At 34.4% G+C, this 14,566-nt stretch overlaps 1 protein-coding gene across 1 annotated transcript in view; it reads right to left on the bottom strand.

Annotated features, from left to right (window-relative positions):
* LOC135113220 (uncharacterized) overlaps positions 1–14,566 on the bottom strand; it is a 633,180-nt gene that overhangs the window by 372,338 nt on the left and 246,276 nt on the right. The window contains exons 21-23 of the mRNA XM_064028389.1: positions 9,400–9,563; positions 4,307–4,494; positions 3,128–3,245 (exon numbers count right to left, since the gene is read on the bottom strand). Of these exons, the coding sequence (XP_063884459.1) occupies positions 3,128–3,245; positions 4,307–4,494; positions 9,400–9,563 (470 nt within the window). The remainder of the gene's footprint in view (positions 1–3,127; positions 3,246–4,306; positions 4,495–9,399; positions 9,564–14,566) is intronic.

Here is a 14,566-nt window from a genome sequence, read left to right as displayed (position 1 = left end):
GTTATTAATAGAACTGTTTCTGTTTCATTTACACTAAATAAATATGCTCCTTTCACTTGAATATATATATATATATATATATATATATATATATATATATATATATATATATATATATATATATATATATATATATATATATATATATATATATATATATATATATATATATATATATATATATATATATATATCAAGTCCTCTCACTACACAGTAAAAGTTTTCAATTTGCCTTAATTCCTTGACATATCATGCGATTAGTAGTTATTAATATGATTGAATGGTGAAAAATAAATATTTACTCTCGTCTCAACAAACATTATCTGTAAATCGTGCTCATTTACTACCTACACTGAGCACCTACCAAACTTTTCATCTCTGACACCAATATAGTTTTCTATGTAAAGCTTCTATGATTTACTATAAAATAAAAAAAAGAGTAGTACACAAAAAGCTACTTTGAGAAAAGAAGAGAAAAGACCCAGATATGTGGATGGCAAGCAGATGGCAAGAGACAACTCATCACCAATTATTCATATTACATGATCATGTATGTCATTGGTATAGCAAGAAAGAGAACATTAAATTATTCAGACATCAATTACTGATGTACATTATATCATGATAAGAGGTGGACTGATGAGTGTCCAAAACAAACATGGAATAATCATGCAGATGAGAGCATCACAAACATTACTACCACAGGCAAAACATTTCAACCAATTTTACAAACAATAGATCCCGGACATGAAATCACACACTGTTTATGTACTACACTAATATGATATAACAGCCAGTGGGGTATGCTATGGCAGCTAATAGAGTATTATAAAAAAAAAAAAAAAAAAAAAAAGCTTGTGGGAGCTTCTTGGTGACAGCCTTCTAGGTGAACAGATGGAGTGTTAATATCATATAACATACTACAAAGATGATTTTCTCTATATTTTTCTTTATATCTAGGGAGACACAATGTATACACAACCATCACAGTATATTTACATGCATGCAATAGTGAACCTATTTTAATTGCTTTGTTTTTGTCCTTGGTCTGGTTCCCCTGTACATGAAAAAAAACCCTGATCACCCATTTTGAGATTCTATTAAATCCATCTCCTTTTTTTTGTATAGAATATGCATAATAACTATTTGCCTTTCTTACAATATGGTAGCCTAGATTATGTTAAATTGGGCAATATATTATTTACAATGATGGATTAAAGGATGGTGATGGTAGCCCTGGAATGACTTTAGGGAAGGCCACCATGGACCCATGCAAAAAAAGGGGGCCAGAATAGTTAGGCATTCAAATGTTCAAATTGAAAAAAATAAATAAATAAAAAAAATAAATAAATTGGTCTGGGAATCAGAGGCCCATCACTGCTTCAATGCCCAGGGCTCAAGACACCCTTAATGTAACACTGTTTCTGCATAATTTTTTTAAAGTTATGAGAAATTACTGTGTTAATATTAACTATAAAGCCACAAGGAACTACATATTCTAGTAATTTAATTACTAATTGCTTGTGTAAGTCATAACTGTCAATCAAAAAGTGCATATTGTAGCAGAGGAGTTTGTAACATACAAATGTGCCAAGATTTATCACATCATTTATCACTTCTAATCAGGGTTGAAAAAAACCCAGGTGAAAAAAAAAATAAAATTGTTTCATTGTTTTTGTTTTTTTCTGGGGGGTTTATTGATTTTTGGGGGATTTTATTTACTTTTTGTTTATTCTTCATATTTAAATGTAAATCAGTTTAAATAAACAATTAAAAAGTAATCTAGAGTGAAACAAAATGTGTGAAGTTTTTTTTTTTTCATGTAGGAAGGGCACTGGCCAGAAGTAACAAAAATATAATAATAAAAAAAAAAAGGCCCACTGAGATGCCAGTCCCTGAACAGTCAAAAGCAGTCATGAAAAATTAAAGGATAACTGTCTTGAAACCTCTCTTGAAAGAGTTCAAGTCTTAGGAATGAGGAAATACAAAAGCAAGAAGGAAGTTTACCAGAGAAAGGGATGAACGATTGGTTAACTCTTGCATTAGAGAGGTGGACAGAATAGAGGTGAGAGAAAGAGACAGCAAGGCCAAAGGAAGAGAGGAGGCATGCAGTTAGCAAGTTCAGAAGAGCAGTTAGCATAGAAATAGTGATAAAAGATAGCAAGAGATGCAACACTGCGGCGATGAATGAGAGGATGAAGACAGCCAGCTAGAGAAGAGGAGTTGATGAGATGAAATGCTTTTGATTTCATCCTGCATGAGTGGAACCCACCCCCCCAAACATATGAAGCATACTTGATACATGGACAGGTAAGGCCCCTGTACAGAGTTAGCACCTGGGAGGGTGAAAAAACTGGGAGAGACAACTCAGAATGCCTAACTTCATAGAAAGGTGTTTGAGCTAGAGATGAGATGTGAATTTTTCAGTTTAGATTATAAGAAAAGGACAGACTGAGGATGTTCAGTGTGGAAGAGGAGGTCTTATATGGTAGACAACTCACACTGAATCATAGTATAATGATTGTGCATGGCAGATGCAAATAAAGAGCAGTTGGGAGTGTGTAAAGAATGACCCCCTGCAACCTCTGAGGAAGGTGCACACGCATCAATAGTCTCACACAGGCGTGGAGCAATCGGGTGTAGTAGGGGAGGATACTTGCTATAAAGAAGCTTTATTCTAGACAAAACTGTCCAAGCTGTGCAACTGATCCCCATAAAGTGAGGGTAGGAGTACGTTCTCTTCTCTGTTGGCTGCCATGGGGCTATGAGAGTGACATGAATGAGTGAGAATATGGTAGCTGTATGCCTTGTCTTGGCTACCCCTCACTTTTGGGGGAGACAACCTTGGTATATGTATATGTTTATGTATGTACATATGTTTTAAAAAGGAAAAGGGAGTATTTATTCCTGGAGATATTTCATATGCCATCCAACATATGAGATCATGCACACATTAATTTACAAATACCCAAGAATTCATCCTCTATAACCAGCATTTAAACTTAAACTACTAAAAATTAAAGGCTCATGCAAAGATAATTCACTTAAATTGGTGGCTGGCAACAACAGTTCCTTCTTGTATCATCAACACAATGACAGACTCTACTATGAATATATGCTTCCTCACCTGGACCATTACCAAAACAGCCACCACCTGTCCCAGCCTCCCAAATTGAAGTGGGACCAGGATCTGGATTAGGCCAGTCCTCTCCAATTTTCCTGCAGCTCCATGTTATGGTGAAATTCTGGAGCAAAATGAGAGAAAGAAACCATAAATTTCCAGGCCAGTGGAAAAATTCCAGTGTGTTATGGATGTACCAGGATGTATGGCAAAGAAGCTATGAAAATCTTGCTAGTTTTGTGTTGTATTTCTTCTTTAAAACTCTGGCCTCATTGCTGCAGGAATGTGAGACAGACAGATAGACAGACAAACAGAGCACTCCTCTGGCTCATATTCTTAAATGCTTTGAGTTTTCATTGAGATATTTCACAAGTCATCAGGTTCTCAAATTCCATTTTTCTGTTGAGGATGCAAAATCCTAATACAGCTATCACCACAATCATGAAACAGCATTGAAAATTCCTGAAATTTCCAGCAGAATCTGTTAATAGTATAAAAAATATAAAAAAATAAAATAAATCAGGATGTCTTAGTAATATGGGTGAGCTGGCTACTGTTTGATGTGCATGTGACAGAGAAGCAGGAACTACAAAAAAAAGGATAAAAAAGATAAAGTACAATGATTAAGTTGTGAATTGTGGTTGCAGCTGAAGATATGACAGGGCAGGGACTGTGAAGGATGAAGGAAAGACAAATTGGCAAGATACTGTACAAAAACACTAGATGTATACAGAGAATAATGAAAAAAATGTATCTTTTCATGTAACACACCATATACAATCATCACCATCATCATCTCATCATTATCAGTAATCCTGCTGTTTACATAAAGTATAGATAAACACTTAGGTTCCAGAAATGTAAGTAAATAGAGAAAAAGAGAAACATTATGAAGATAAACACATGAGGCTCCTAGTAAAGTTAGTTAATGACATTCCTAGTTACAACTTAGAGGTACCATACACCTAAATTTCTAAGTAAAGCACCCTAGAAACTTTAAAATTCCTTAACAAACAAACAGACATTCTCAACATCACAGTTTTTTTTAGGGAGTGGTTAATATTTCCTCCTGTTACTCAGATATATCTCATGATCAAATCCATTGTAAGTAACATCACATTTATTCAACATAGCACCCAAATTTAGATCTTGATAGAAAACATGGAAGGATGAGATTCAATTCACCTTATCCTCAGGGAAGTCTGGGTCTATGGAGAGTTCACAAGGCTTGAGGGAAATTTCCTGGGTGATTCCACGAGCAACTTTGGACACTGAGCCCGGCATGAGAATAGCAATGAGAGGTGACGGAATGATCTCAAATAATGTGACTGCTATTCTCTGTAATGGTAAATGGTCTGGCAAGACATCGGGATCTGTAAAAATAAGAATGAAGAATACAATCATGAAACTAACGCAGAGACAAAACATAGGCTAGGTTTAGCTAAGGTACGCACAGAACATATGTAATGTTTAAGTTTACCTTGGGATTGCACCATTTCCTTTTACATCTGTTTCAATTTTTATAGTCTTCAGGGAAAATTACCATATAACCATGTATTCAGCAACGTATTATTAAAACTATACTTTATGATATTTAAATAAGTTATATGCAAACACAAAGATGATACACTAAAACAAGAAATGAGCCAACTTCTTGTGATATCTGAAACACAATATTAGTTAATTCAAGTATTACTGTGTGTTTCTGTCTCACAAAACAAGCAACAGTGATCAGTATAGGATTGTTATGCAGCCAAAATATTTATATAATGCAGATAAGTAGAGATAGTAGATGTTAGGATGACAAATAATAAAACAGGTTGTGGCAGCTAGGACACAGTGATACAAAAGATGCATGGGATCAATGGGCTGTCCTCATGTACACAGGTTCAAATCCTGGCCATGGTCTGAGGTTAGGAAGGATATCCACTCACAATACCTGTTCCCAAAAAGTCCTGTTAGGAGGTACCATTGTAATGCCATTCTCTTTGTCATCTAACAGTGTTTTAAATGACCTGCTGGCGCATATATATAATAGTTCATTTGGGTAAGGAGTACAAAATTAATGTCTCAACTGAATAGGCAGGAATATAGATACCAGTCACTCAAAAGGGAAATTATTAAAAACAACCCCAAGAATTATTTTTGCCCCTGTCACTAAATTTTTCCACATTCCTTGATTTATTTTTCTAATGGGATAATAGATCCCAAATTGTATAACAAGGCAGAGGAGAAAAGGAATTAAATGTTACTGAGGCAACTTGCAAGCAAGACGGCGAGGGGAAGTGCGGGCATGCTGCAGGCAGACAAAGCCCAGCTGTGCCTCGTGACGCCACTTCCCACTCACCTCCCCTCTGTTTTACAAGTAAAATGCCTTGAATTTGAAATTGTAATAATGTGTGATTATATATATATATATATATATATATATATATATATATATATATATATATATATATATATATATATATATATATATATATATATATATATATATATATATATAATATATGTGTGTGTGTGTGTGTGTGTTAGAAAAGACACTGACAATAACTTGATGGTGAAAAGAAGTGTGATAAAGTAATTATAAGTGAAATAATTATATGTATGTATTGGCATCCCTTGATGGGGAGACAAAGCTCGCTGTGCCTCGTGATGCCACTCCCCACTCACCTCCCCTCTGTCTTACAAGATGTAAAAGTCTTAGATGAGTGCATTTCTCTGAACCATGTTAAGGGGTAGTGTTTTAAGAGAATGCCTTGTAAAGGCAAGTGTGCATTTAATGGTCAAAGTGGTTAAGGCAGTATGTGTTTGGGACCTGGTTTATCTGTCATCAAGGGAAGTAAGAAGGCAAATAGGTTAATGCTGAGCTGTAAGTGATGGCCAGTCAGTAGACCATATTGCTTACCTGTGGCATTTGGGTGGGGGAGGGAAAGATTTCCCACATAACTATGATATCATGGTATCAGGATGTATAGATTGGGAGTGATGGTCTGTGGACCAACTCATTGTTTCTTTTGACCCAGGGGAGGGGAATCAGTCCAAAATTTTAGCAGGCAGGATTTCCTACCAGTTAGGTGAAAGTGTGTGGAGGAATTTTTTATGTTAAGTTTTCTCATTTCCTGTTCCTTTAAGTTCATGTGAATAGAATTTCAAATTAATTATGGTGAAATAGTAACTGAATAAATCTTGTTTGTTTTGTGAGAAGGTGTGCTGTCTTTTTTCTTCCCAGTTGCACCCACACCTTTTTGTTAAAAATGAATTATGCCTATAAATTCATTACTCTGAAGAGACAGCAGTGCCTGTAAACAAAATAAGGGTGATGCTACCAAATTTTTTTAATGCTTGGACATGTTACCAAGTAACCAAAGGTAAAGTAAAGAATTCAAGGTAAGATAAAGTAATATCATTATAGAACCCATTCTGTATTTATTAAGTAAAGAGTTAAAAGTTAAAGAAAAATTTAAGGTAAAAGTTAATGAAAACTAAAAACTAAACTAAACAATCTAAGTTGTCACAGACACCAGCACCACACCATCCTAGCCTTGACTCATGAGGAGAACCTGAGTGTAAAAATCTTCAGATTTAGTAGGCAGCTGTCAAGTACTAATTGGAACAACATAAAGATAAGCACTGTTTTATAAAAAAATTCTATCACAAAAGCCTGAAGAAAACATATGGCTGATTATTGAAAAAATTTGATTAGAATAGTCTGAACCTTTAAACCCAAAAAGTTCTGATGCCCACCTTTCACCTGCAAGGGTGTTAAGGGGACCGACCAAGTTGAAAATCCGAAAAATATTAAAAAATGCAAAAATCATCTCATGACATACTTAGGCCTAGAACGAGTACTTCACAATGTGCATATGATAATTTATCATCCATGTTTAAATGCCATTTAAATACCCATTTAAATGCCCCATGTTCAGTTGCTCTGTCAAGGTCTTTGTAGGTGGGAGATGGTTGTAGAAAAATATTCATTAAAAAAAACTAAGAAAGTTTACAAAGAACAGTTTTCTTTATGATGGAGTATGGAAATTTCCTCTCATAGCCTATCAGAGTGAGTGGAAGTAAGAACCCCAGACTCACTTAGTGACAGTGCACGTAGTACACGCTCAGAGAGAGAAAAGGAGCTTGTGACACTCTTTCTTTCATCAACTTCTGTACCCACCAGCTTAGCATTCACTTATTCCCCCACTTTTTGCCTTCTTTCACAACACTGGGTAAGAAGTCTAATATCCAGTGTGCAAAAGCACACTGGATATTAGCTGAGCATCAGTGTGGCATGCCCTCATTGTAAAAATGAAGTGTGCAATGTTCCATCTAAGAGATTCTAGATGCCAAAAATCAAGCCATCTATGAATCTAATGGTTGCAGTTATGGCTAAAACTCATCTACAACTCAAAACAAATACATTATAATAATTGGCACCTAAAAATTCCAGTATTACATAGCTATATGTGGATGAAAAGTGCATGAACATAACTTTAAACTCTAAAGCCTCATATCTCAAAACTAGCTTATTGTGCCATTTATCATCCAATTTTGATGATTCTGTCATTAGAAATGGAATTAGAATAGATAAAAAAAAATTAAAAGACAGAATTTTGACTGAGTGTTTATTTTTTATTTATTTACTCTTTTTTTTTTAGCTTATGAGAAAAATCCAGATGAAGGAAAATTTTGGATTTTTTTCTCAACAATGAAACCAAAACTGAAAATTCTGTCACATAATTTTCTTAGAAAATTATCAAAGTATCTTGTCATAAGCTTTCAATAAAATCCAAGAAAAACTGTTGTCAAAATAAACAAAAATAAAAAAAACTCAATTTTTTGTATTTTCCTAAAAAAAGAAAACCATTGCTCAAAATTTAAAGAAACTTATACATACAGTGAAACCTCAGTTTTTGACTGTAATTCATTCCTGAATGCTGTTTGAAATCTGAAATGTCCAAAAAACAAAACTATTTTCCCCACAGGAATCAATGTAAAATGGATTAATCTATTCCCAGACACTAGTCTACCCTCTCTTAGTGGCTTATGATAGATGTTCCCACAGCCAAGATGACTGTTTAACAACATCTCCAGCTCACAAATTAATTATCAAGAAAGGATGTATTGAATGAACTTAATGACACATAACGCATCAGAAGATACTGTTTAGACCATTCAGGTATTCTCTTTGTCACTGATCTAGTGAGGGAGGCCTTACAGGACACAGAAAGTAGCAACCCACTCACTGCCAAAATGAAGGTGATCATAATACTTAGACATCTTGCTGCTGGGAAAAGCTACTGGAAAAATGCAGTTGTGCAGTAGTGATGGTGTTGGGGGTCATCAAGAGCCACAGGTGGCTCAAGATATCTCCTGAGTGCCAAAAACTGTTTACATTGAGGCTTTTCAATGGGATCACATTTACCTTATTTCAAAAGATTGAATTACTGTTTTACAGTCAGTGTCTCTCCTCCAAATGAAGTAAATATTTCAAAAACTATAAATTAATAAAAAATTCAGCTTTAGCTATGTCTTTTGATATTTGAAATCAAGTAACTTTGTTCTAAAACCAAATTATGTTACTGCAACCAAAGCAATAATGAGTTAAAAATTTTGTTCGAAATCTGATTTGTTCAAAAAGGGAAGCATTCAATAACTGAGGTTCCACTGTATAACACATCTAAAGGAACTTTATAGCTCATAAAAATTTGGTGCAGTTTGGTTCATAAATTATGAAAAGGGAAATTAACTTGGTTGGTCCCCTTAACTCTCTGTGACTCAGCACTTACTTCAACCCATCTCTCCATTCTTTCCTTGGTCACTGTCATTCTTTATTAAAGATCTACATAGTCTCTCAGTCCCATTTGCAATTCTTTCTCTGTAACAATACCACCCCAGTGCTCCATGAAAACTACACAAATTTCCACGCATCTCTGATCATGTTGTCTTTAAACCCATCCAACCATCTCATGCCTAAAATTTTTCTCAATTACTTAATTTTCATCACACCTATCCCATCCTTGACCTTGCATTCAACATTCATATCTCAGCCACATAAAAAAAATCAACATTCTCAAATTTGCTTCAGGAGATATTTCTTTTATATCCAATGTGTACACTTCAGCACTCATAAAACTTTACAGTAAATGAAAGTAAAACAGTTCCACCAGACTCTAAAATTCACTTCAACACTGCCCTTATGTAGGAATATATGTAGATAACTCAATAACCATATAAGAATCCTAAAGTTATTGAAATCAAACCCAACAGCCCATGACACTCACCCCACATAGTTAATGTGTAGGTCGCTAAGTAAAAGCCATAATCAAGAGTGAACTTTGGGATGACCAGCTCAGACTTGTCCCACGACTTCCACTCATGCATTATGATGACTGCCTCCCTGAACGCAGCAGTAAGAGGATCAGCATGATACACTTGCCAGCGCTTCCTGCCAGTGAGAAGTGAGAGAAAGTATGAGAACTTTATTATTTTTTTCACTTCACAAAGCAACAAAGGTGAAGGAAACATTTGGTCCCTGCTTCATGCCAGTAAGGACAAGGGCAAGACAAGGAGGTTGAGGAAACCATTATGTTCTGTGATACACCAACCACACAATTCTTCAATCAACAAAGCAGCAGCAATCATATATATATATATATATATATATATATATATATATATATATATATATATATATATATATATATATATATATATATATATATATATATATATATATATATATATATATATATATATATATATATATATATATATATATATATATATATATATATATATATATATATATATATATATATATATATATATATATATATATATATATATATATATATATATATATATATATATATATATATATATATATATATATATATATATATATATATATATATATATATATATATATATATATATATATATATATATATATATATATATATATATATATATATATATATATATATATATATATATATATATATATATATATATATATATATATATATATATATATATATATATATATATATATATATATATATATATATATATATATATATATATATATATATATATATATATATATATATATATATATATATATATATATATATATATATATATATATATATATATATATATATATATATATATATATATATATATATATATATATATATATATATATATATATATATATATATATATATATATATATATATACAGTAAAATCCCTCTTATCCGGCATCAACGGGATCACCGACATGCCAGATACCAGAAGTTGCCAGATACTCGAATAGAAGTGAAATTACCATAACAAAGATCAGCTGATTGCCATGCCGCGCATCACCACCCGCGCTGCCACCTCACACTCACCAACACATAATACTACTGTACTAACATTCTCTTTAATACTTTCTTCTTATAAATAAGTGTGGTTCTTGGCAGACAGTGGTAGAACAGACCAGTCTCGTCGGCGTTGTAAATGAAATGAAGGCGCAAATGGTGTAAAAGATGAAGGCGTCAGGCGATAAACAGTGCACACGCGGGACTCAGTCACTGAGTAAACACAGTGCAGTGGGCCGCGGGTGGTGCGAAGCAGTGCGCTCTATTGGCGAGGGGACAAAGTATGCCTCACGCGGGAATTTTAATCAATTTTATGAGTACACATTGATTTTTTATTGATTTTAAGGCTCGGGGAAAAATGTGCTGGATACTTGAAGCTGCCGGATACTCGAATGCCGGATGAGAGGGATTTTACTGTATATATATATATATATATATATATATATATATATATATATATATATATATATATATATATATATATATATATATATATATATATATATATATATATATATATATATATATATATTTTTTTTTTTTTTTTTTTTTTTCTTTTCTTTTCTTTTTACATATGGGAGCAAAAAAAAAAAAAATGGTGAAAAAATATTTTCTTAATTCCTATTCTAAAGAAAAATTAGGGTTCTGAAGAGTACAAAGAGGTTGGAAAAACCATTATGTTCCATCATACACTAATGACATTTAATTTTTCACTCAACAAAGGAGCAATCACATATATATATATATATATATATATATATATATATATATATATATATATATATATATATATATATATATATATATATATATATATATATATATATATATATATGAGGCAACTGACAGTAGCCCCTTTTCTGTTCCCTCCTACTTTCTCTATCCTCATTTTCGATCCAAAGCTGGATGCTGCGTTTATGTGCGCAATGATTTAACCTGCTCTCGTGCCCACGCTCTTGAATCTTCTGAGTTTTCCACCATCTGGCTACGACTACAGAGTCACTCTCATACTAAATTTATCTGTGCTGTATACCTCTCACCTAACTCCTCTGACTATAAGAAATTCTTTGACTACTTAACTTCCAAAGTGGAGCACATTCTGACCCTCTTCCCTTTTGCAGAGATCTCCATTCTTGGAGACTTCAATGTTCACCGCCAGCTTTGGCTTTCCTCTCCCTTCACTGACCATCCTGGTGAACTAGCCTACAACTTTGCTATCCTCCATGACCTAGAGCAATTGGTGCAACACCTTGCTCGTATTCCTGACCGTCTTGGAGATACGCCCAACATTCTTGACCTTTTCCTGACCTCTAATCCTTCTACTTATGCTGTCACCCTGTCAAAAACTTTTCATCGTATCAACTCCTCTCCTCTAACTGACTGTCTTCAGGCTCTCTTTCATCATGGCTATGTTGCATCTCTTGCTATTTTGTACCACTTTTCATGCTAACTACTCTACTGATCTTGCTAACTGCATGCTTCTCCTCCTCCTCCAGCCTGACTACACAAGACTTTCTTCTTTATCTCATCCATATTCTGTCCACCTCTCTAACGCAAGAGTTAACCAGTATTCTCAATCATTCATCCCTTTCTCTGGTAAACTCTGGAACTCCTTGCCTGCTTCTGTATTTCCACCTTCCTATGACTTGAATTCCTTCAAGAGGGAGGTTTCAAGACACTTATTCATCAATTTTTTACCACTGCTTTGACACTTTTATGGGACTGGCATTTCAGTGGGCATTTTTTTTATTAGATTTTTGTTTCCCTTGGCCAGTGTCCTTCCTACACAAAAAAAAAAAAGAATTAAAAAATAAATAAAAAATGAGGATAAGTGTCTTGAAACCTCCCTCTTGAAAGAGTCCAAGTCATAGGAAGGAGGAAATACAGAAGCAGGCTGGGAGTTCCAGAGTTTACCAGAGAAAGGGATGAATGATTGAGAATACTGGTTAACTCTTGCATTAGAGAGGTGGACAGAATATGGATGAGATAAAGAAGAAAGTCTTGTGCAGTCAGGCTGGAGGAGGAGGAGAAGCATGCAGTTAGCAAGATCAGTAGAGTAGTTAGCATGAAAAGTGGTACAAAATAGTAAGAGATGCAACATAGCCATGATGAAAGAGAGCCTGAAGACAGTCAGTTAGAGGAGAGGAGTTGATACGATGAAAAGTTTTTGATTCCATCCTCTCTAAAATAGCAGTGCAAGTGGAACACCCCTCTCCACCATATACATGAAGCAAACTAAATACATGGACAGATAAGGCCCTTGTACAGTACAGAGTTAGCAGCTGGGGTGGGAAGAGAGGGTGGTGAGAAAATTGGCAAAGACAACTCAGAATGCCTAACTTCATAGAAGCTGCTTCAGCAGGAGATGAGATGTAAAGTTTCCAGTTCAGATTATAAGTAAAGGACAGACTGAGGATGTTCAGTATAGAAGAGGGAGACAGTTGAGTGTCATTGAAGAAGAAGAGATAGATATCTGAAACGCTGTGTCAAGTTGATAAATGGAGGAATTGAGTTTTTGACGCACTGAACATTATTAAATTTGCTCTACCCCAATCAGAAATTTTAGAGAGATAGAAGGTAGGCATTCTGTGGCTTCCCTGCATGAGCTGTTTACTTCCTGAAAGGTTGGACCTCTACAAAAAAATGTGGAAAAGTGCAGGGTGGTACCATCAGCATAGGAGTGGATAGGACAAGAAGCTTGGTTTAGAAGATCACTGATGAATAAAAGTTAAAGGTGACAGGACAGAATCCTGAGGAACACCATTGTTAATAGATTTAGGAGAACAGTGACTGTCTACCACAGCAACAAAAGAACAGTCAGAGAGGACACTTAAGATGGTTACAGAGAGAAGGATAGAAGCTGTAGAAGGGAAGTTTGGAAATCAAAGCTTTGTGGCAGATTCCATCAGAAGTTTTTGATTTGTCTAAGGCAACAGAGAAAGTTTCATCAAAATCCCTAAAAGAGTTTGTATTTTGTCCTCACATCTAGTGTGATGCAGCACTGTGGTTGTGCAGTACTACCAGCACATCTAAAACCATGTGTGTGTGTGTGTGTGTGTGTGTGTGTGTGTGTGTGTGTGTGTGTGTGTGTGTGTGTGTGTGTACTTACCTAGTTTACCTAGTTGTGGTTTACAGGAGGGGAGTAATCTCATAGTATCCCATCTCTATATCTATCCAGTTTGGTCTTAAAAGCATGAACAGTTACGGCATTGACAACGTCTTCACAGAGTTCGTTCCACTTGTTCACACTTCTGTGTGGAAAACTATACTTTTTCATGTCTCTTCTACAATTAACTTTCTTCAATTTCTTACTGTATCCCCTTGTACTCTCTGTGTCTAAATTTATAAAACATTCTTTGTCCACATTTTCCATACCATTTATCATTCTATAGATGTTTATTAAATCCCCTCTCTCTCTCTCTCTCTCTCTCTCTCTCTCTCTCTCTCTCTCTCTCTCTCTCTCTCTCTCTCTCTCTCTCTCTCTCTCTCTCTCTCTCTCTCTCCTGTTTTCAAGGGTAGGAGTTTCCAACATTCTCAATCTCTCTTCATAGGTCAACTAACTCAACTCTGGAACCATCTTAGTGACTGCTCTTTGTACCTTTCTAATTTTATAATATTCCTCTTTGTATGAGGAGACCACACCACTGCTGCATATTCCAATCTTGGTCTTATCATGGAAATCAGCAACTTTTTTATCATTTCTTTATCCAAATATGAGAATGCCATTCTTACTCTTTTCAACAAATTCATTGTCTTTTTAGTAATTTTATCAATGTGTGTCCAGAGTCCAATTTTCAGTAACTGTTACTCTCAAATCCATTCCCTTTTTTTACTTTAACTTCACACCTTCTATCTCATAATGATATTGTATTCTTTTCTTACTCTTACCAAACTCCATTACTTTACATTTACTTAAATTCAATTCCATTTGCCAAGATTTACTCCATCTATTCATCTTATTTAAATCATCTTGTAGTACCAGACAGTCATTTACATTTTCTACTCTTCTAATCAGCTTAGCATCATCCACAAATAAGTTTGTATAACTATCTATTTCTTCATTTATGTCGTTCACATATA

This window comes from Scylla paramamosain, chromosome 25 (assembly GCF_035594125.1).
Source record: "Scylla paramamosain isolate STU-SP2022 chromosome 25, ASM3559412v1, whole genome shotgun sequence".
NCBI classification, from domain to species: domain Eukaryota; kingdom Metazoa; phylum Arthropoda; class Malacostraca; order Decapoda; family Portunidae; genus Scylla; species Scylla paramamosain.
This window is presented reverse-complemented; position numbering and strand designations above follow the sequence as displayed.